Source organism: Phoxinus phoxinus (genome assembly GCF_949152265.1).
Source record: "Phoxinus phoxinus genome assembly, chromosome: 20".
NCBI lineage: Eukaryota > Metazoa > Chordata > Actinopteri > Cypriniformes > Leuciscidae > Phoxinus > Phoxinus phoxinus.
In genome coordinates, this window is record NC_136895.1 from 9,088,607 (window position 1) to 9,112,160 (window position 23,554).

At 39.8% G+C, this 23,554-nt stretch overlaps 3 protein-coding genes across 6 annotated transcripts in view; all 3 read right to left on the reverse strand.

Moving 5' to 3' along the window:
• Positions 1-516: 516 nt before the first annotated feature.
• rbm15b (RNA binding motif protein 15B) lies at positions 517-4,574 on the reverse strand. The gene has a single exon (XM_079592901.1). The coding sequence runs from the start codon at positions 4,353-4,355 to the stop codon at positions 1,905-1,907; it is 2,451 nt and encodes an 816-aa protein (XP_079449027.1). The 5' UTR covers positions 4,356-4,574; the 3' UTR covers positions 517-1,904.
• A 64-nt stretch (positions 4,575-4,638) lies between these two features.
• manf (mesencephalic astrocyte-derived neurotrophic factor) lies at positions 4,639-7,800 on the reverse strand. Its single transcript, XM_079594124.1, has 4 exons — positions 7,504-7,800; positions 6,529-6,656; positions 6,297-6,438; positions 4,639-5,883 (listed from the first exon to the last, which is right to left on the reverse strand). The coding sequence occupies exons 1-4, from the start codon at positions 7,592-7,594 to the stop codon at positions 5,699-5,701; spliced, it is 546 nt and encodes a 181-aa protein (XP_079450250.1). The 5' UTR covers positions 7,595-7,800; the 3' UTR covers positions 4,639-5,698.
• A 520-nt stretch (positions 7,801-8,320) lies between these two features.
• Positions 8,321-23,554, reverse strand: part of dock3 (dedicator of cytokinesis 3) — a 202,113-nt gene continuing 186,879 nt past the window's right edge. For 3 of the 4 annotated variants that reach the window (XM_079594128.1, XM_079594127.1, XM_079594125.1), the window contains 9 exons: positions 23,401-23,517; positions 22,138-22,277; positions 20,555-20,687; positions 19,204-19,285; positions 18,895-19,013; positions 18,672-18,759; positions 17,232-17,351; positions 15,327-15,409; positions 8,321-14,410 (listed from right to left, as the gene is read on the reverse strand). In XM_079594128.1, coding sequence (XP_079450254.1) covers positions 13,826-14,410; positions 15,327-15,409; positions 17,232-17,351; positions 18,672-18,759; positions 18,895-19,013; positions 19,204-19,285; positions 20,555-20,687; positions 22,138-22,277; positions 23,401-23,517 — 1,467 coding nt within the window. In that variant the 3' untranslated portion in view covers positions 8,321-13,825. The remainder of the gene's footprint in view (positions 14,411-15,326; positions 15,410-17,231; positions 17,352-18,671; positions 18,760-18,894; positions 19,014-19,203; positions 19,286-20,554; positions 20,688-22,137; positions 22,278-23,400; positions 23,518-23,554) is intronic. The other variant, XM_079594126.1, reaches the window with a different exon arrangement.

The window sequence follows — 23,554 nt, forward strand, 5'->3', positions numbered from 1 at the left end:
ACTCTAAAGCCTTTCTGTCCAGACAGTTGGTCAGCAGGAAAGCGTTGGGAGATCCGTCAGGATTTGACAGACTGGACTACACTGGCTTGATCGGTTTACATTCTCTCATTCTGGCGTTGAGAAATGAGCTAATTAAGTGTTAGTCACTCACTACATTATATATATAAATAATTAACAAGCGTCTGAAAACAATAAGGCTGGTTAATCTTCCAGCGTCATGTAGATCTATATATTAAACAGCGTAAATATGGTATGCAAAGTACTTCATTTGCATACTGGCATAGCGTGAAACTAAATGAAGACTGCTTTTAAATCTGTTCAATGCCGCAACAATGTCTCAGCAAGCATTTAATATGCAGTGCACTCGCTGTTTCCCCTGAAGCAACTTCCCACGTGCACAGCAGGAACTTGCCGTTTCATATGTCGAGTTTCTTTGAGCACACTGCCATCTAGCGGTTACTACAAGTCAAGCCTCATTTGAACTCTGGGATTTTTTTTTTTTTTTTTGTTCAATGATGGATGTGGTTGCCTGGTTACCACTTTAACCTTCACAACTTGTTTTGTAAGCAGGACTGAGATGGAGAAAGAGGTAACTATGGAGACGGGTCATTTCCATTACACATCGCTAAACAATAAACTGCACAGTTTTGCAAAATAACGACAGGAGGTACGAGTTTAAAAACAAGCACATGAAATGTTTACTTTTTTTATACACGCCATACAGTTTCCGCATACAGACAGAAAAAAAAGACTTCCTATAAAAGTATTTTCAAAAAAATTTAAAAAAAGGAGTGTTAGAAGAGGTGTAAAACAAAAGAACACGATTAAAAATCAACGATGGAAAATTACCGTTCAGTGCAAATGGTTGTAGTGTTGGCAGGTGGACCTTCAAACCCCATGATTATCAACTAAAATCTAAGAATAACACTTGATTCAGGGTTTACACATCAGTATGAAAATCAAAATCACAGGACATTGGTTTAAAAACTCTCAGAATAGCACTTGCTTTGAATGTGTGTGTTGACTCAATTTTAGCAATGGGTTCGAATGACTCGGCAAATGGTCATTCAGCGGAGGGCACTGCGTACAAACAAACACGAGCTTAAACCGTAGTGTTCGTAATGGTTACAAACATTAGTGTGTCTGGAATGGATCAGTACAGTACTGTTCATAAGTGTGGTCACATGACCTTTCTGTTAGTGCTGCAGCTGCATATTTATAACAACATACAATTAAAACGCAATGGGCTCAAAGACTCGCTTCATTTTGTCAAACATACCTGATGTGTTACATGGTTAAAGAGGTAGATGCCATCAGTTACGACACAAACGGCTCACCTGAACTGAACATACCGCCTTGTCAAGCACCGTTTTATTTCTGAAAAAAAAAAAACATCTAGGATTTTTGTAAAACGGACAGCGAGAAAAACTGTTACTGAATGTGTGGCCACTTGAATTCCGGTCAACAGAAATCGACAAACAATTTTTTTTAGGTTAACACTCAAGAGTGAATTGAATGCTACAATTCACCAACACGTGATTTTTTTTACAAACGTTTACGCACATTCATTCTGTTTGAGTTTTAAAAAATGAGGCCCAGTACGTAGTACACCCATTAAAGCAAACCACCGGATGGGAACTTCAGTCAAATTGCTTTGTGCATGCAAATATATAAAACACTTTTTTTTTTTTTTGAAGTAGAATACAATGGAAAATTGAGCACAGCTGAGAGAAATAAAAAAAAACTCATTTGTAACTTCTCTGGGATGCTATTCGATTTCAAAACATTTTAAAAAGGGAATGATGACTGTGTGGAAGTATTTAAAACTAAAAAGATCCATCCCTAAAATCATAAAAGGCATAAAATCTGTGTGGAACGTTCTAGAGAGAGTTGGAATCGAAGTGTTAAGGTGAGTCTCTAACCACCACGATCACCAGGTGCTCCTCCTCAAGTTTGCCGAGAGTTTTGAGAGCGCTCTGGAGATACTGCTGTGAGAAGTCACACGGAGGGAAGGCGTACAGCATGCCCCCCGTCTCCCGCTCTTTGGGGCCCCCGAGGGGCAAGCCGATGACCCCTGCCGCCTGCTTGTTCCTGAGGTACGTCACCAGGTTGCGGAGAAGGCGCTGTTGAAGGCCTGGTTCTGGAGGAGGGGCGTCCCGGTCCATGGGCCCCTGGACGGCGAGGAGCACGGCGTAGCTGTCCGGGCTGCCTAGCTTGATGCGCCGCGTCACCTCGTCCAGTTTGGGCTGATCCAACCTCAGCCGCTGAGCTATTTTAAGCTGCGTGATCTTGGCGCCTCCCGCTTGGTTGTCTCTCATGAGGGCGTGGAGAAAGCTCACGCCTCCCTCGAGCATGTGCATGTTTGTGGGGAAGCAGCTGTTTTTAAGGACGAGAGAACCGTGCCACACGCGGCTCAACGTCTGGGCGAATTCGGAGAGCGTGCTGGGCTTTTTGGAGTCAGTTTTGGACTTGTCCGTCTGCGAGTCCGGGTCGCTCTCGCTTTTGCGGTGGTTGCGATCCCGCTCGTCCTTCCTCGGATGCAAAGACTCGTCCTGCGGGGGACGCTCGTCGCTGGAGTGTCTGCTGATGTCAGGGGTGTGATCGAGGGGTTCTGAGGTGGAGTCCGGGAGACGCCCGCGGCCCCGGTCCGGACTGTCTTCAGGGGTTGCCGGCGCCCCTCCTCTGAGCTTTGACCGCCCGCGCTCCTCGGTGGGACGGTCGTTGGGGCTCAGGCTCCTTCGCTTGCGCCGCTCCTCCCAGTTTTTTCCCAGCCCCCGTTCAAGGTCCCGCTCCTTTACCCAGCGCTCCCGGCTGCGGCTACGACTGCGCCGGCCGACCCGCCCAAATGCTTCCGGGTTCGCACGCCGCTCCAGTCCCTTCGGCGGACTCCAGTCCCGATCTGAAAGGCGCTCTCTTTCTCGCTCAGCGAACAGAGGGTGTGACGGTGAGCGGGCCCTCGCTCTCAGCTCTCTCTCTAGGCTGCGGTGGCGTCCGTAACCCTCAGCGAGAATATCAAAATGAGGAGGCGGGAGCAAAGGCGGCTGGTACTGTTGAGGGTACGCCCTCGTCTCCTCCGCCTTCGCAAAATCCACACGTAGCCGGCGGTTCGGACCGCCCAGAGGAAAGCCACGCATTTGCGCGCAAGCTGCCTGGGCTGCATCCAAGCTCTCGTAATGAATGTAAGCAAAATTATCTCCTTTCACATAGTCAATGGTGCGAATACTCCCAAAGCGGTCAAACTCGCGTGCTAAAGCAGCGAGAGACGTATTCGGGCCAAGTCCGCCCACCCAGAGCCGAGTCGTCGGATTGGCTTTCCCGTATCCTATCTTAATCGGGTTGCCGTTAATCATACGCCCCTGCATGGCCACCTTAGCCCGGTGAGCCATATCCAAGTTCTGGAATTTAAGAAAAGCATACGCGCCGCCTTGTCCGCGAGCGGGCCGCTTGATAACGACTTCTTCAATAATCCCATACTTCTCAAATCCTTGTCGTAGTTCCACCTCAGAAATATTATGATCCAAGTTTCCGATGAACAAATTCCTCGTGGCTCTCTGATCATCCTCTGGTTTTAAGTCATCCTCAGGAAGCTGATATGCATACGCACGGCTCCTCTCCTCCAAAGCACTGTAATAGTCCAAAACGCGGTCCCGGCTGAGTCCCATGCCATCAACGTAATGTCTGGGTCTCACTTCTCGAAGGGCGCTAGTGCTCCCCGCGCCGGGCGACAGGGACCGCTGTCTGTAGGTGTAGGCAGCGCTGTGCAGAGATACATAACTAACATCTGGAGGCGTGACGCTGCGACGCCGCATGTACATGGGTTCAACTTTGAGTGGACGATCATATAGCACCAACCTGGTTTTGGCGTGACGTGCTTCCCGTGCAATTTCTGTGTGTCTGAAGTTGACGTAGGCAACGCGACCCAGTTCAGGCGTATGAGAAAGCTTAACGCTCATATCTCCAAACTTTTTAAACTCATGAAACAGTCCATCCTCCACATGTTCATCAGAAAGCTGAGATCCAAGATTGCTGATAAGTAGTGTCTTGTATTCTAGTCTTGTACCCACAGTTTCAGTGGCTGGTGTCACAGTCTTACCTTTAGGCAGGACTGAGGTGGTTCGGAGGGGGGCTCGACCCAGCAGACCCAGTTCGTGATGCGGGCGGTGATGCAGACTCTCTCTCTCTTCACGGACCCGCGGTTTTTCCCGCTCTCGGCTGCGGCTTCGTTTATGATAGTTTCGGCTCTCCGCGAGGAGCAACGCGAGCGGCGGGTTCGGTTCGCGCTCTCGGTCTCGCTCGCGGACGCGTTTGGTGAGAGTTCTGGACGGACTCGCGTCGCGCTCGGCCTGCCGCTTCATTTTACAGTGATGCTCCCCTCGCAAAAATATAAAATCAGCTCCGAGGTGAAATCTCACGGCTCCAAGAGTTTTTGTACATCCGTGAGGAGGACTTTAACTAATGTTTGCACGGAAAAACGTTCGCCTGGATGTCGAGTTTCACCGATAAAAATAAAACGACAAACATTAGCGTCGCTTCAGATGCATCTACTCCGCCATCTTGGACAAAAGGAATGTGCGCGCCCCGCGAGTGGGAGGAGCCTATCTGACGTCAGTGCGCATACCCGTGACGCTTTAGAATTATGGAAAATCAACATTGACTGTGAAATAAAGTTATAAGAGCTAAATGTATTTAATACATTTCATAAGAATGCTTATTCTCTTTAAAGAAGAGCTGAGAAAAACAATGTCTGGATTATTGTGCACTGCACAATCTATTTGTGAATGTGAAATTATGCAATCATAAACCCGAAATCTAGTTGTGTGCATGGCATACAATATTCCCCAGTTATACACTGCATATATTTGCAAATTTAGTCCACTATGCATACAGAAAAGTCACATACCATGCACAGTATCTGCAAAAATAGCCAAACATAGGCAATTCCATAACATGATATACAATAATGAAAAAGGTATGCATGTCATATGACAATCCAAATAATGTGCATGAACTTATTTAATGTGATATACAAATACATGCAATGAGTATCGCATTATATAAACATATCAATTGAATACCATCACATGGTGTTTTGGTAGTCAAATAAAATACTAATGCTCTGAAGAAAATTGTACAAAAAGTGGCCATGATGTAAAAGGTACACTGTTAAATGCAAACATAATGATAAAAACAATATAACACACAAAAAAGTAAAATAAATAATAATAATAAAAGGACAAGACCAATTTATTTTCTTCTTTTAATGAAAAAGACAGTATAACTGTATTAAACACATTTTACACTCAAACTGACCCTCATATTTTGAAGATGAGACTTTCCTCCATTATATTTCATATAGTGGATCAATAAAGAAAGCCGATACCCTCAAAAAAAAAAAAGAACAAAAAGAAAGAAAATGTAAATCAAACTGGACAAAGCGTGTCAAACATATTTCCCATAACGTCAGGAGGTGTTGGATATTATTTAGAACTACAAGCTTGCACATTGCAAGTCATAAATGAAAGGTTGTATTTTGACGGAAGTGTGTGCGCTCGGTTTCTTGATGTTTACCCCTGGAGTACATGGTAATGTGACAACACAATGCAAACCCCGCTGTTAGGCGGTCAGTCAGCTTCACAGCGCAAATCTTCCACCCTAAATGCCTTTGGCCCCTGCCTTGGTCCCGTAATTCCCTGCAAGTTTACAGATCTGTCCGTGCCTTGGCTGCGTTGGGCGCATACTTGGGCATTAGCTCATTGATCTTGCGAATGAAGTCGGATTTCTCCGCGCATCCTTTGCAGGATTCGCCCCATTCCTCCAGAATTTTCTTCAGATCTTTCACTTTCAACTTCTTCAGGTCGACGGAGCTCAGGTCAACTTGTTTATCTAGGAGGAGGAAAATGCATTTAGTGGCTTGTAGTGGATATTGTCTTATAAATATACAGAGTGGATATAGATCAATAGATTGGCAAGAGCGATTTATTGGGCATATTGGGATAGGCAGGATGCTTGAACAAACAGAAATATGGATTATGATATGAATACTCGCCAACCACTAGACAAAAGCTATAAATGAACCAGAGGAAACTACACTGCCCGGACAAAAGAAGTCGCTGTTTGTTTGAATTTAAACAGGCAAATGCTTAAGAGTCGATGATTTTTATGTTTCTAGTGTGTAATATGTTTGGAAACGGTTCTTCTAACTCTAATTGATGGAGTGGGTAGTTTTTAATTTCTTAAACAACCATGTAGGAAGACGTGTGAATTTGAAGAAAAGTGTATTTTTCTATGCAACTTACCATATTTGAGTTCACAGATTTGACTGTCCTTCTTCTTGAGCTTTTCACAGATCTTATCCACTGGGACATGGTGACTCATCGGTTTGGAAACTTCATTGATGATTTTTGTTGCTGCGTCACTAGTTGCCCCTATATAATAACACTACACACACACACACACAGTAAGAATAAACACAGAAATAATGCAAGAAAGAAAAAAAAGAACAATTCATTGATACACACAAAGACTTACATAGCGGTTTTCTTTCCCTTTGGTATCTTTGCAAAATTTTAGAAGAGCTTTTTCGATGGAGTCACTGTTGAACTTGACGTCGTCGTCTTTTAGCGTCTGGTAAAAGCGTTCCAGGAAACCCACACAAACTACAATGCAAAAATCATGCACAAAGAACGTTATTTTTTCTTTGAAAACGATACATTAACCAGACATTACGGCTTACAAGCAAGATTTACTTTACAATACAGCAATATCTAACTGATGAAAAAATATGCCAGAAAATAAAACTTGAAGTAATGTGTATTCACTATTAAAATATACATGATAATTCTAATAATAATAAGAGGCAACCCTGTTAGACCCTCTGAGCAACACAATTAGTTGCATTTATGAAATCATCAATATAAATGTAATATATAGCATCATATCAGTTAATTTCTAAATTATTTATTTACTGATCAGTTTATGAATAGGAAAAAAGGAAATTATGTGAATAAAGTGCTTAGGCCTATTTATTTACATGGGTTTCTGATAATAACCTGCATTATGTTATCCACGGTTTTTAAAGTATTATATGAGGGTCCAAAAGATTTTAATTGAAAACAAAAAGTAGTGGCCATTTGACCTAATTTACAAAATTACATAAATAAATGCCTTTACCATACTAATGTTTTCTATTTATAAAATATTTACTTTTCTAATATATTGTCTTACAAATATGCTACACATTATAAATATATATTTTTACAAATATATTATAAAATACGTTTAGCTTAACACTTTAAAAACGAAATATAATTATTAATCAACTGAATAACTTTAGTTAACAGTAGGAAACAAACACCAAAAATACCCAATAAAAAGACCTCAACTAAACATATAACATAGCTAAACTAAAGCCGATGAATAAAACGCAGAAGTGAGACGCTTCTGACAGGTAATATGTGTGTTTTCTGCACATGTTTACATCACGAAGATATGAAACAAACTCACCTTCACACTCTCCATCTTTCAAAGCGTCACTGAAGCTCGGAACCAGCGCCAGGGCCAGTGCCACGGAAAGCCCACTTAAATATAACATCATAAAACCAAACAAACGTCTTTAACTACTTAAATACGGTATGAAAAAGTGCTGGACTTGGTTCTGAACGATACCGGCTCGAGAACACGCAACGTACCGATTCAACAGCGCTTCCTTTTGAAAGTTCCCGCCCCCTCTCACATCTGATTGGTTACCGGTCCACTCTTCGCTCGTCTATTGGCTGGCGCATGACGTCGTAACACGCACTCCTGTCTGAATGGATGTGCAGTGTTCATCCAGGGAGTGAGTCCAGTTGGCGGCCTCTGATTGGTTCTGAAGGTGAACATTCCGGTGACGATACGGCTTGATGATGTGTGGTTTGCACCAGCGCCATTTTTGTAGTTCTCCTCCATCCAGTGACGCTTTACATAAATCAACTTCCACCAAAATTTGCTTTATCAGTAAGTATATTATAAAATAAGGCCATTTTGTGATATTTCTCTCACATAAACAGTATATTAGTGTCACCAAAAGGCAATAGGCCTACCATGTTAGTTCCAAACATTTGCTATTGCACTTTAAACCGTAAATCCACTCTTTATTCGGGTAAGAGACTAATAGTAATAGTAACGTATAGTAGCTATATAGGTAGATAGTAAACAAAAAGCTTAACTGAGTTCTCAGAATTATTACTGTTCACACTAAGAAAGATTACTAGCCTACTTGAAACAACTATATTAGAATCTACACCATTAGTCGACAATGTTGTTTTTGTGTCTATAAGTTACATTAAATTCCACATTAAATGTTTAAGCCCTTTATAATCGGATGGATTCGTATTTGCTGTCAATGTTTTTTATCGTTCATTAGCTGAAAAAAATGCGATTGGAACAATATGGTAGTTCCATGTGTCATTATAACGATAATATATTAATTATAGTTGTTTTGTTGACTTGTTCTCTATTCTTTTAACTTTTTGTTTTGTTTTTTTGTTTTCGGTAAGCAGCCATAATTTTCATTTTGAGGCAAGTTGTGTTTTTGGTAGGTCATATCCTATTGTGTAATATTTTTTTGATGTTTGTATAGTTTTTTTTTTTCAAGATCCTTTTAATACTTTGCTGTCAATATACAAAAAACATGGAACTTAAATGGTATAATGACTCAATCACACCTCCAAGTAAAGGAAAGAAGGCAAATAGCAGTCGATAAAACATTATCTTTAATATTAGGCATTATTAATGAATTACACGTCACAGCGGTTAAGTGAGTAGGAAAGAAAAAGTGTGTATTTACATCTAAAATCCACACCACATTTATTCATGCTAGCACAATATATACAGAAAAAATACTTTGAGAATACTTGTACAAAGGTTTTCGTATTTCTGCATGGTAAAACAAAACGCTCTTCAGATTTCAATGCAAAATACACAAAATAACTGTAGTGAGTAGGCCATTGAAAGATTTTTTTTTTTCTTTTTCACCTGTTTGCAGTTTAGTTTTAAAAACACATTTACATCAGAAAGTACAAGGCAGACAATTAATCTCAGTCTATACATGATTTGTCCCTCTTGACCATATAAATACAAAGCTTTTGAAGGATTATATACACAAAATAAAGCCAGACATGGTGTGGTACGAACTGTAATGCAGGCCAGAGCGTTTAGTACCTCTCTTTGCTTAGTTTTTCATATGTACAGAGACCAAAAAAAAAAGAAAATTTCCCTTTGCACACCCATTTCATCCTCTCACATTACAAGAAACTGTCATTTCAAATGTATGACAATATTTACCGCATTCAAGTCATCAATCCTTTCAGGAAAATAAACCTAATATTTCATTAGCAATTCACACATAACAACAGTATTGATCTGGAATTGAATTAGAGATGCTGATCAGGGCAACCTCATCATGTAAAAAATAAAATGTCACCCTCAATCTGAAACTTTGAATCCAAAACGGTCAGCTTTCCTCCATGGAGATATCAAACATGTAAAATATGTACACTCGTCGTTGTTTTTTTACAGTTGCTTGTGCCAAATGAGTAAACGTCATTTAAAGCATAAGGTTTTAATGAATTGTGATCATAATACTTTTTTACCTAGATCTTTTTTTTTTGCTTGGATATGCAAGCAAAATTACGATGGTGAACGAATACAAGACACACGGTATCCGTCAGACCATATTTACATGCAAAATGTCTAGAAAGCATAATAAGAAATCAAAACAACAAATATTAATGCTTTTTTAGTTGTATCAGTGCTAATATTCACAGAATGGGCTTTGACGGATATACTTCGACACTCTGTCTTATAACACTCGATCTTTGCATAGATTCCAGTTCCTTCCCTGATCACTGAATATTCAATGTGTATAAAAATTATTTATATTGTCTGAATTAACCCTAAAATGATTAAAGTTAATATAAACAAGTATTAATAACTCATCCCTCAACCCATTTCTAATGTCTTTGGAGACACAACACACTTACTTCATCATTATATGTCTTTATAATTTAGTAAAGAAAATAATAATATGTAATAATATACAACTGCACACCATCAGCAGTTACCCAAGTTTCACTTTATGAGGAAGAGCATATAAATGAATAGACAATGGCAGTTTATGTCTAACGGAAAACAAATGGGAATATATATATATTTTTAAATGTAATGAACATGTACAGAAGGCCCTCTATCATGTGTATTTGCCTTCTCTGGCCATAAACAACGATTTTTAGTGATGAACCATCCGTCATATCAGCCATTACGATACATGCATTTCTCTCTGTACATATCCTGCCATGAAAAGTACAGTTTTCATTTCACAAAAGTTTACCTAGAAACTTGCCCTTGCCTTTGATAATTTGGGGCTTAAGTACATTTCATACTATGAGCAGCCTAAAGTATATACTTTTGTGTTTGCATGCCAGAAATAAATAAATAAAGTACTTTTTAAACCCATAATACCTCTATATCCTCTTAATGGGAGAACACCCATAATACAAAATAAAAATACAGTGGTTTTAAAATATTTATAAAATAAAAGATATGCCTAACGAGGGGAACGTTTCTGTGACAAGTAATTTGTCTGTCCATCGTATGACACAATGAAATCACAGCCAATCAGAATATATGTGATTTTTAAAGGAGTCATGAATTGAGAACTCAAGTTTTCCTTGATATTTTGACGTTAGCTCATTACTAATAAAACATCCTATACGTTTCAGAATTTAAAACTTCCTCATTAGTCCTAAAACAGCTTGAAATCAAGCTCAGAAAACGACTCGTTTCGAATTGTGTCACATTATGATATAATAGACGCATCGCATCTTTATGCCCCGCCCACTGGAGCGTTAGTGAGATGAGAAGAGTGATATAGGATCACTAAAAATAATATTATCTTCCAAAGGATCCTAATGCTAGAAAAGTGCTTATTTATATTTAACAATGTGAATGTATCAGTAGTGCATTATTTCTTTGTTCGGTACATTTCACTCTGGATTCTTTGGTAAATCAGTCGCAATTTCGGCGCAGGCTTTGCAAACAGACCGTTACTGTAAGATATGGCCTCGACAGTAATGCCACAACATGTAAGTAACCGTGTTAATTGTATTTCCGGATCTGTGATCAGTGATTTCTGATTTGATTCATGTACAGTTCTTTCTCTCAAAATCGTTTATTGCTGTTTATGCGTCAGTAAACCAAGCCAGTGACCAAACGGTCAACTTCACATTGTTTATCTTAACAGCAATGATAGTATTCTGATATTTAATTTGTGATAAAATTATATACCGAAAACGATCAAATAACTCTCCTTTTATAATCGCTGGAGCTGTCAATCACTCAGTGTGAGTTTATCAGTGACTGAATTCTGGACTCAATATAATTGATAATCAATGACGCTGTCAAAACTGCATAACGAATCTCTTACTTACATCGTGTTTATACTGTTCGAAAAGCATTCGTGAGAGTGCAGAAATCGAGTTGCAATGAGTTGCATTCATAGGCTCAACAGATACATCTGTCATCCGCTACATGCTCATCACTGCAACCTTTCATGTCACGGGAGTAGATCGAAATATAATGCTATGATAAACACTTTTCATGATTAGTTAATCTTGACAGCTGTATTAGTAAAAACGTAGTAAAAGTTTTCAAGAGAGTTCCACATAAGTAATACTTATTTTATATGTAAAGATGCTAGCCAATCAAAGTAGTGGGCGTTTACATTGAAGTCTCACAGCAGACACGCCCCTTAAAACAGAGCGTTCAAATCAGAGGGCTAAAATCTGTTAACATTTTTTCCTTTTATTTCTAGATTATGACCCTTTTTGATGTAAAAATCATACTAAGATTATAAGTGCACCTCAAACATTATACAATAATTAAAAAATGCAGTTCATGACCCCTTGAACAGAGTTGTATGGAGCAAGGTTTTGGACCAGTGGGCGGAGCTACCCATAATGACACAAATCGCCTGACAAGCTAAAATTAACATGGAAAATATAGCTTTTAGAAATTGTCACTTTATTGGACGCGTTCTTGCTTTCCTTTGGAAAATGAAATTAAAATTGGCCAGCAAATTAAGGTTTTTCAGCCAAATTAATTTATTCAAATATGCGGTGTTGCTCAAATCAGAAATAATCATGAGGATGTGGATGAGGGTGTGTACATATACAGTATAAGCAATAACAGGCCCTCCCTTCAAGTGATGTAGGGTAATATTATCACCACCATTGAAGAGAACATGCACATTGTACATAAAAAATTAGCTTTTTAAATAACATATACTTTCAAGTCGTCAGAAGCTATTATGCAAACACCATCAGGTACTGATTTGCATCTATCAGCAGTTGAAAGACTTTAGAAAAGTCACAACATAAAACACACTCATGAATCTTGCCTCATTTCCACCTTTAAAAATGTGTGATAGGCTATAATCTTTCATAGACATATACAGTATAATATAATCTAAGCTATATTTATTCTAACTCTGTTTTTGTATTTTTTTTTCAATACAATTATATTAAAGTCTTGGAATTTTATAACAGCTCTATCTAAAAATATACTTCTTTATTAAAACTGTCAACTCAGAGGAACAGAAATCAATTCCCAAAGGAACCCGCTGAGACCAAAAGCCGGTTTACTGTGAGGAGACATCTGTGAAATGGCTTTGATTTAACAGCGCTTTGGCTGTTGTGTTATTAGCATAACGGGGTAGTAACGTTTAGAGTGGCTGATTTGCTTTCGCAGCACGACAATATTGTGGGTGTAATGAGGCTTTACGAAGATTGTAAAAGCCTCTTACTGTCAAATCAGTGCAGATTCTCTCTGAGGAGAAGCTTCCCACAACCGTGCAGGAGTTAACAGACGTTCTGTGAAGTGTTTTAAGATCTCTAATGAAGTGTTAGCATGTATTAGCCACCGTATTAACAAAACCGCGTCTGAGGCTTTTACAATGAGCATGCTTAGTCGATGGGGAGATCTTCAAACTCCTTCAAAGATCATCTAAAAATCCACACTTATGTGGGCTAGCGGGATGTAACTTAACTTAAATTTTAGCCTCTATCTAAAGAACCACATACTCACTTTTGACTGCTGATAGCACTTTCTAAATAATTTCAGTTTAATAAAATAAAAAGGCAAAACTAATAAGGTTTTTGGTGCTCAAATGTTAAGTGCTAAAGTGCTACCCAACCAAAACTGAACAATGCCTATTGATAAGGTTTGTTAACACTCTTTTTGAAGATGTATGAATTACAAATCAAAACTATTGTGATGATGATTATGAAGTGTTTTCAAGTTGTAGACCTTGACAAGAGATGTATCTATCTCTGGGGACATAAAACTCTTGAAACTCTTGGTACACTTCAAAACCACCTGAATCTCATGTTGTGCTTCCTGTTTCTTCTGAAAGTCTATTTTCGTACCATTGCAAGTTTCTGGATTTTCACCATATCTGTATTATCCAATCAACATACTGATACTAATGAGGGGAAGTAGCTTGAGCTCTACACTCAGTTTGAACTCAAGGCTCCAGGGCAACTCCCAACCAACAACCAATAAGTGCAAAAAAAAAAAAAAAAATCTCAATAGCATGTAGAAGCTCAGCAATATGGAAAGCACTTGTGCTGTAAAAAAAAAAAAAAAAAAAAAAAAAAAAAAGTGTAAAAGACCTACACTGGATACATGGAAAGTAGGGGAGAAGGTTCTTCAAATCAGTCATTGCTTGGGACTTTCCCAAAACCCAACCACCTATAACAACCAATGGTCCAAGTTGAACCTTGTTCTTTATCTATTCTTCGCTGATGCCATGTTCCCATGCCACCTTGGCCTGCTCCTCCTTGTTAGTGAGCAGAGGCTGGGAGATCTTGCGGGGCATGGGTCTCGGGACCGGTCTCAGGTCCTCTTCAGGGATGCACCCTTCCCTCAGGTAAGGTTTGGGAGGCAGAGCAGGTGCAGGCTCATGGTGGTGGTAGTGCGGGTGGGTGATGTGTATAGCATGTGGGTGGTGATGGTGGAGATGGAGGTGATGGTGGTGGTGGCCATCGGTGGGCATCCCTGGGGTTACACCCAACGGGGCTGAGTGACTTCGGCACGGAGCGGGCTTGAGAGGGTCCAGAACTTCAGGCTCAGAGACGCTGTAGCGTACGGGGAGGTAGGGACTCTCGGCTTCCTCTGTGTCCGTGGTCCAAGCCTGGCTGCTCGGCATCGAGTCCAAGGTGTCGGCTCGAGCCGGAGGCTCGGAGGAGGACTGGGCGAAGTTGCTCTCGCTCAAAGAGGAGACGCCACTGCTGGCGCTGCCGGACAAGGTGGAGTTACTGCCATCCAGGCCCGATTGTGGACTGGTGGGTGAGGCAGGTATAGGGTGCAGGGGCGACTGGTGAGGAAAGGTAAAGCAGGTTTTTATATTCAATATATTGTATCTGTTGCAATGTTCAAACGTAAGATCAGTAGGATAACATTAAGAAGACTTAAGCGCAAGGGTGCTCAAGCCACCTCCTGGAGAACATCCTCCATCCAGTTCCAACCCTGCTTGTTGATTTTTTAATAAACTTCTATTAAAGGAATAGTTCACACATTTTCACAAAATTACAATTCTGTCCTCATTCACTCACCCTTAACATGAAGGTAAACTTGTCTACTTACAGTACCTACATTGGATAACTATTGACAAAAATGCCTAAAATTATGCCCACTTCTATCACGAGTGACATAGTAAGCAAAGACCTTCTCTGGCTGCTTCTGATATATTGATCAAAATTTGGATTTAAAGGTGAATCTCCAGGAGCAGGATTTAGTACCTCTGTCTTAAAGCTGCTATCATAACTGAAGTGTACCTTCTAACTGTGACTAATTATTTTACAGTACAATAACACTTTTGAGACTTCTATTGCTATTCTAAAGACATTTAGATGTTACCCCATTTTAATGATTTATTTGTGGTTTCTGGATGACTTGCTTTAACCTTCTCCTAAGCTAAAATACCCATTTTTATCCTACTGATCTCCCTTTTATGATAGAGAAAATACAACCCAAGCACACACATACTGTACACACACATTAATTGCACTACTGATGCATACATATACAAATGCACATGAAACGATTGCAATATGAACCCAAAACACTTAGGGACACCAAACACAGTTATTTCCAAAACCAGACTAAAGTAATTTTAGGCTCGAGATGTTTGACTAGAGAACAGGCAGGGACATCCGAGGACAATCTCGGGAATGGTAGGGCGGAATGCATGCAGGAGAAGGACTAATAGGACACATCTAGGCGGAGGATACCTTTCTTAAGGAGCGCGCGGGGAGAGCTGGAGGGAGTTCGCTGATCTGGTGGTGGAAAGCATCAAAGTGCATCGAGAAGTGTCCTAAAGGGGGACACACAATTGGACAGAACCAGGGTTGGAAAGAGCACACGCCGGTACACACTCGCACATAAACACTGGTTGACATGCACATTCACTCAGCAAGGACTATGACGGACTCTTTCTGAACTTAGCTGATGTTCAGAGGAGAATTCTGGCTGGGGAAAAGGGGATGAGGAGGAAATAACTCTAGATGTGAGGATATACACTCGAAAACAAGGATCAATAATCAACTGTGAGGAAAAAAAACTATAGAAATGAAAGGGAGGATGTTACACTAACAACACATTTGGGCAGTTGACATAATGTGTAATATTATTTTGTGTAATTTTTTCTTATACATTATTGGCATATGCATTTTAAAATAAATCAAAATAAAATATTCAAATTGTGATTAGGGTTAAAGATCCCGTTAAATCAAGCTAATTTAGTCCTTTGTGTATTGGCGTTAAGACCCTGTATATGCTAGTGCTCTCCTTAAAATTGACAAAATGTAGCAGGTATCGCATTTAAAATGTATTACTCTGGGCAGAAAATGTTGGCGTATAAATATTTTTGTCCAATAAAATCCACTGTGGAATGAGAATATCACCTTAATACATACAACCTGCAACAGCAAATAACAAATTGGCCTGTCAATATATCCTATCCCAATTTCCTGTTAAATCGAAAATATGTGAACAGAGTAAAACACTTTGCTTGGCAAGTCTGTTGGAGTCTTTTAAGCTTATCTTTACTGTGCTTATGTGGGAGGATAACAATGTGTCCAAACAGCTTAATAGTGAGAAATGCTGTAATATTAAAAAAGGGATTTTTTTATAGCATTTTTTATTTATTTATTTTATAATTATGCATGCAGTTTCTGAGACATTAAGACTACCTCAAACTAATGGTAATTTTCCACGACAACGACAAAACTAAAACTAGTTTTAAAAACTGATAAGTTTTTCCTTTGCATTTTTTGTGTACAGACAACACCATTGTCAAGACAATCCCCATTCACAAAGTTCCGCGAAAACAACTAACAACGCTGTATTCTGCTGCCAGGCCAGTAGTTGGCGATGTCACTTTGTAAAGAAAACCTACGCGCCTATAGACTGAACAAGTAATACACTTGCATTTGATAACTTCTTCGTTTTCAAAAAATCATGTTTTCGTAGTTTACACGGAGGCGGTAATGGGATTGTTTTCAAAAACGTGGATGTTGAAACCGGTTTTCGAAAGTTTGCATTTCAGGCCCCCAAAACGCTGTTGTCGTGTAAAAGAACAGCATAACAGCAGTTTTCAGTTTTTAGTTGAAACCAGTGTCGTGTAAACAGCCCGTTAGATTACATTTAACTTCATTAAACTAAGACTACCCTTTATTTATAAATGTCATTATTTTATTATGTATAAAAGATGGACAGTTAGAAAATACATTTTATATATTCATTTGCTTCTAGATATGGATTTAATCATACAGGTGTGATCCAATAACGTCCCTCAAGATGCAGCGACAGCAGTTTAACCCAGAGGATAATATTTAATGAAGCCAAGTCCAATCTAATAAAGGACATTGTACAAATATTTTAAGTAGACACCTTTTTATTTCTTAACTCTATTGGTTTCATGTATTCATAAATTCTTCCAAAGAGTACATGCACACTTTGGCATACGTGTTCCAAATTTCTGTCAAATGAGCTTGTGTAGCTGAACACGAGGCGGGTCCATATCATGCGTAGATAATCCAACGTAGCCAATGTCTTTCATAACTTTTCAAAAGTAAAAGCACTGGGTTCATAAAATATATTGTTAATATTTCCTCAAAGATACTGTTGTTTCTTACCGGGAGGGAGGGTGCGGGGGGGAACGGGTGGGGCCATCACACTCCCGACATGAGCAGAGAGGAACGGCAGAGTGTCCCTGGTGCCACTGTCCAAACTCCAGCTGCTGGGAGCTGTCAACACTGCCAGAAAGAGCAAAGACCACCATCATTTTATACATCACTACTGACCTGCTGGATCCTAATCTGAAGGTCAGATATCTCAAGAATGGCTGCTTAGCATGTTGAGGTTTGGATTCTGGTGTTTCCAACCGGACACTAGCTAAAGTAGTGTAATGAGAAAGACTTCCTTAGCAAGTATCTACCTTTGTTTACTAAAGTTGTTAATGGAAATAAAAGTCATTTTGCTACAAAGACTTGGCGAGAGTCTAGTTTATAAACTGCAAAAATTAAGTCTTGGGACCAGATTTACTAAACAGGGCAAATTAGCGCGAAAGCGCAATTCCAAAACGGCGCAGATGGGAGTGGAAATTTCTGCGTGTGATCTACTGACGACGCACACATTAAAGAATGTAGACACAGCCAGATAATTTCCATAATGCCCAACACAATCTACCAAGAGCAGCGCAAATTAGCATCTGGTTTAAGAAATGCTTTTTCTTTGCAGTAATTAATGGCGGATATACCAGTAAATTGACTATCGCAAACCTTAGTAAATACCGTTGCATGATACATTTAAATACTCTCCTCCCATACATTTTGCATATGAAAGGGAAGCTCCTACAAATGCCTGTGTAATAAGGTCAGCCGCAAAAATATCCCTGTCCACGCCTTTTCAGCGCTCATTTTTAGTAAATCTTGACAGTAACTTTTTAACGCCAAAAGAGGGTTTGCGCTGCCGCATGCTGTTAGTAAATCTGGGCCTTAAAAATTAAGCGTCAATGAGCTCAAATGTTAGAATAAGGCTGGACTGTGTGCGGACTCTCTTGACTTGCAGTGCTGCCATTGGTCTTTGGTCAGCTGGGAATATAACTGAAACTGCCGCTGCATCCAAAAATGCCCACTTCCCTACTATATAGTATGTGAAAACGGTACATCAAAAGAGTAGTATGTGCGAACACATTATTTTGAAAAACAAAAGCGAACAGTACCCAGATGACCTACAACTTCCAGTGAGATTCTGGAGTGTGCATTCAATGTATACTTTACTTTTCTATGAGGCCACGGGAGAAGAGTCGGGACTGGCAGGTAAGCGTAGTAGGTCACATGACAAAGCCAACATGACCGATGTAGTACGTCCAGAATGCATTCATACAACAAATACACATACTATATAGAACATACTTTTTTTAATGGTCACAAAGTCGGTAGTACCTACTCAGACTGTATGCACTTTTTGATGCAGCAAGTATTGTGATTTCTGCCTGGGGTGAGGGGATTGTGGGTTTGTGGATGGATAGAGGGGAACAGTGGGTTCAGAGAATCATACACACCCAGTCATACCTTTATCAGCCACTGAGAGATTAGGGTCACTGCAGGGTTTGCAGGGACCAATGACCTGATGGTATAGAGCCCTCTGATGGTTAGTAGGCTGGTGGGGAAAAAAAGCAAAATAAAAAAAATTACTGCCGTTATGTTACCCTCATACCTGAGGTCATATCATTTCCTGACACAGTTTAATAAATTTGCAAAAATGCGAGTTTGCTGCATCTTGTGGTAGACGCACCTGTCCGTTCTCGGTTATGTTGGGGTACATGGCACTGCTGGGACGGTCCCTGTGCGGCGGTAGAAGCATCAACAACTCTCGGTTGTGCCTGTATCTGTCAGGTAGTGATGGGGACCCAACTGGAGAGAAAGGAAAAGATTTGTACGTTGAGGCTAGAAAAGTCGCTGAGTTGCTCTTTTGAGTGAAGCTATAAGATATGAATTTGTCTCCTCAGTAAATTAATGTTCACATCACAATGCGTTATAGTTCCCAAACATTGGTTGGGAAACACTCAAACCTGGTGTTATTATGAAGTTTATTGTTGCTCACCTCGGATGCTGCCGTGCCCTGAGTTGATCATCTGAGATGGAGCTGAATGCGTTGAGCTCAAGCTGGAGGATGATGGACTGGGCTGAAATGTTACACAGGGGGGAAAAGGTACTTTAAAAGATCAGATACAATATTCTTGGTAGTTGCTATGGTGTTCTGAGAGGTTGGCAGAGAGCTGCTATGCATTTGATTGGTTGTCCTGATATTTTGATAGGGTATTGCTAAATGACAGGTGGTTTCTGGGATTATATGAGTGTTTGCTAATGCTAAGGTGTTGCTTGGATATTATGGGTGGTTTCTAGGGTGTTGCTAGGGCATTGTTATGAAGAATGTAGGGTGTTCTGAGTGGTTGTCTGGGAATTTCTAGGGGGTGGGTGGCTTCTGGGGTGCTGCTAGGCAGTTGCTCAGGTGTTGCTAGGGCGTTGTTAGGCAGTTTCTAGGTTGTTTGAAGAGGTTGCCAGGGTATTGCTAGGTGATGTGTGCTTGTTAGGGTGCTATGAATATGCTTTAATTTGTGGCATGAGGGTTAAAAAATAAATGAGATATTTCTTAGGGTTTTTGGGTTGGTTGGATGGTCTCTAAGGTGTTGCTAGACATTTGCTTGGATATTGCTAAGCAGTGCTAGGAAGTTGTTTGGTTGTTCTGAGATGTTGATAGGGTATTGCTAATTGATAGGTGGTTTCTGGGGTACTATGAGTGTTTGCTGATTTGTCAAAGTGTTGCTTGGATATTATGGGTGGTTTCTAGGGTGTTGCTAAGCAGTTTTAGGAGGTTGTTATGCAGTTCCTAGGTTGTTCTGAGGGGTTTACTGCTAGGTGATAGGTGATCGTTGGGGTGCTATGAGTGTTCACTTATGCAAAACATTAAGCTAGGATAGTATGGGTGGTTGCTAGGGTATTGCTAAGAAGTTGCTAGGTTAGATATCATTGGTGGTTGCTAGGGTATTGCCAAGCGGTGCTACGACATTGTTATGCAGATGGTAGTGTGTTCTTCAGGGTTGTTAGGCATTGCTAGGTGGTGGGTGGTTGCCAAGATATTGCTAGGTGGATGCTAGGTTTCTATGGTGCTCTAAGTGGTAACTAGGGCATTGCTAGGTGGCTGCTAGTGTAGTTGTTAGGGTGTACTGAGTGGTTACTGCGAAGTTGCTATGTGGTGGGTGTTTGCTAGGGCATTGCTAAGTGGATGTTAAGGTACTGTAAGTGGTTTCTAGGACACTGCTAGGTGGCAGATGGTTTCTAGGATATTGCTAGATAGGTGTGTTGGTGCCTTAAATGGATGCTTGGGTGTTTTGGTTGGTCACTAGGCTGTACTTGTACACTAAATGTGTGTATTATGAGCTGATGTAGCCCACCTGCATGCGGTAGAGGTCCTCCGGGTGTTCCATCATACTGTCCGTCAGGATGAGCAAGTTTCCCGTCTCACTGGAGGTGTGAGAGGAGAGAGAAGAGGAGGAGTGGCGGACAGACCCCAACACATTCAGAGGGCTAGAGACAGACAGAGAGAGAGAGAGAGAGAGAGAGATGGGGAGGAGAGGGATGGGAATACAGGGATGGAAAAGAAAAGCAAGAGAAAGAGTGGAGGGACAGGAATGCATGCAGGGATGAGGGAAATTAATCAAGATGAAGAAAAGAGATTGGAGGGTCATAAAACACAGGCAGCCATGCGAGTATGAACGAAAAAAGAAGAACAAGGGAAGACAGAATAAAGGAGAAAGAAAGAGGATATAAAGCATGCACACAGAAAGATGTCAAACATATGTGAGGTAAAGTGACAGAAGAGAGAGAAGGAGAAAGAGGAACAAACAGAGAGACATGAGAGAGACGTGGCGGAGCTGAAGCTAGTGTGTTCAGGGTGGGCAGCATGAGTGTGTACGCGTGTTTATGAGGAATACACGGTCGAGGAGTGTTTGTGAAGAGAAAGGAAGGGCTGCGTCTACAGAGCAGGAATCTCTATAACTCACAGACATGTGAGTAGAACACACACAGACTGTACAGATTCATTACAATGCGATGTATAGAGTTTCCTGTGAGGTGCAACACGTGAAATGAACATTTGTAATAATGAAATCCTGTATATAAATACACAAAGTTGGAACCAGGGTTGTTATTGTTAACTAAAAGTAAACTATGAAAAATTGTTTTTGTTAAATTAAATGAAATAAAATAAAATATAATTAAGTTTAGGTTGATGTGCTAAAAAAAAAAAAAAATTAAGCTAAAAATAAAAACTACTAAAAATAACAAAAGCCCATACAATTACTAAACCGAACTAAAATGAAAATAATGTAAAAGCCTGTTCAAAAAAATACAAACAAAAATCATAATAGTATATAAATTATACTAAAATAACACTGTTTTGCACAATCTTTTTCTGTAGACAAATACAACGTAATTTATTGATTTCTATTTTATTTTAAATGCGTGAGTTGAACTATAATATTTTTAACAAGACAGTATTTTAATTATTTTTGATAAACAAAAAAGGTAATAATAAACAATGATCATGTGTAAAAATATATGTAATCTAAATTAATTAAAATATAAAACTAAGCATAAATATAGAATGATTAATCTAAAAGAATTAATCACAAATCTAAGCATATAAAATGAACAGTTTCCATAATTATTTTCTTTTCGGCATCACATTATGAAGCTATTATCTGCTAATACTTAGTGCATTGCACTCATGTATACTAAGTATGTTGAATGGATTTCCATTAGTGTGCATGAATTTGAACAGCATGTTTAATTTAAAGGAATGATCTAGCTAAGCTCATTCTACAGCATCTGTGTTGTGCTGTTGAACACCACAGAAAATAACTTTGACTTCTCACATCAGATTGTAAATATTAAAACATTGCTGTTCTAATATGTACTTACATCCAGTAGATACCCCTGTGTGCATGCAGAACGGTGTCTGTAAGGGTGTGCTGACCTGTGTCGGTGCATGAGTTTAATACTCTCAGGGCTCATGGGACTGTGGGTGGCGAGGATGCCCCGTGGGGTGCTCGCCCCTGAGCAGGCCGGGCTCAGCTTATCCAGACCGGGCAGACCCTGCAGGGCCACATAGAAACACTACTCTGAATACACACACTGTCTGCATTAATGCCAACACAGATTTAATATCTCACACACCAGCTCATCTTACAAAAACATCTGAGTTTGATACTGAATCAATGCAAAGAATGAAGTGAGAAAAGCAAAATGTAGATATTTAAAGACCCCATGAAATCTAAAAGCACAGTTTTCTTTCCTACATTAGCATTTCAATTTTAACAAAAAGTTTAGGGCGATACTTATTACCGTATTTTCCGAACTATAAGTCACACTTTTTTTTCATAGTTTGGCTGGTCCTGCGACTTATAGTCAGGTGCGACTTATATATAAAATGAATTCATACAGACTGAGATGAACCAAGAGAAAACATTACCGTCTACAGCCGCGAGAGGGCGCTCTAGCTAGCGGAGTTGTTCAGAAGCGACACAGAGGAATAATTCACAATGGATTCAGTGTTGAGGAATGAGATCGCGGGAGCTTGGAGAAATTCCTTACCGGTAACTTGTTGGACTCGCTGGCTAATGTTAATTTAGCCTATTCAGCCTCCCAGGTATATGTTCTTTATGCTGTTGTGCAGTTGAATAACTGTTAATGTGTTACGTTAACATACCGAACACCTATTCAGCCTGTTGTTCTGTGTGCTATTGTGTAGTTGAATAACTTTCCTTTCTAGATTAAATGTCTGTTCTTGGTCTTGGATTTTGTGAAATACATTTCTAAATAAATGCGACTTATAGTCCAGTGCGATTTATATATTTTTTTCCTCTTCATGACGCATTTTTTGACTGATGCGACTTATAGTCCAGAAAATACGGTAAATGGACATAACCAGAAATTAGGTGCAATTAGCATACTATCATTTTAGAGAGCATCTGATTGGACAAATATTTGGACACGCCCATGAGTGCATGATGAGTCATCAATGATTTTGGCTTGTAAAAAAAAAAAAAAAGGTTGTTTATTTTAACTTCTAGGAGTATAATAGCAAATAAATGACTCTACCTAAAACTAACATACATAGACTTAAAACCACAAACTTGCTTTTTTATTTTCTTAATTATAATAAAATCTAATAATATTAATTGCAATTTATTTATTGGGGCAACATTATAATTCATAAGAAGCAGATGTGAGGTCTCACATGACAGAGACTGCTCCTCATCATCTGGAACTGGTCGATCAGCTTCTTGTGCAGGGGACGCATTTCTGGGTGCACCAGTTTCTCGTGGACGGCCAGACCCACGCCGAGGATGTGAACCTACGGGGTTTATAAATAAGGTGGATCATTTGACCTT

Coding starts and splice junctions, on each gene's coding strand:
- manf (XM_079594124.1), bottom strand. CDS start 7,594: ATGATGTTATATTTAAGTGGGCTTTCCGTGGCACTGGCCCTGGCGCTG. Junction 6,657..7,503: donor GAAAGATGGAGAGTGTGAAG/GTGAGTTTGTTT, acceptor TTTGCATTGTAG/TTTGTGTGGGTTTCCTGGAA. Junction 5,884..6,296: donor AATCTGTGAACTCAAATATG/GTAAGTTGCATA, acceptor TCCTCCTCCTAG/ATAAACAAGTTGACCTGAGC.
- rbm15b (XM_079592901.1), bottom strand. CDS start 4,355: ATGAAGCGGCAGGCCGAGCGCGACGCGAGTCCGTCCAGAACTCTCACC.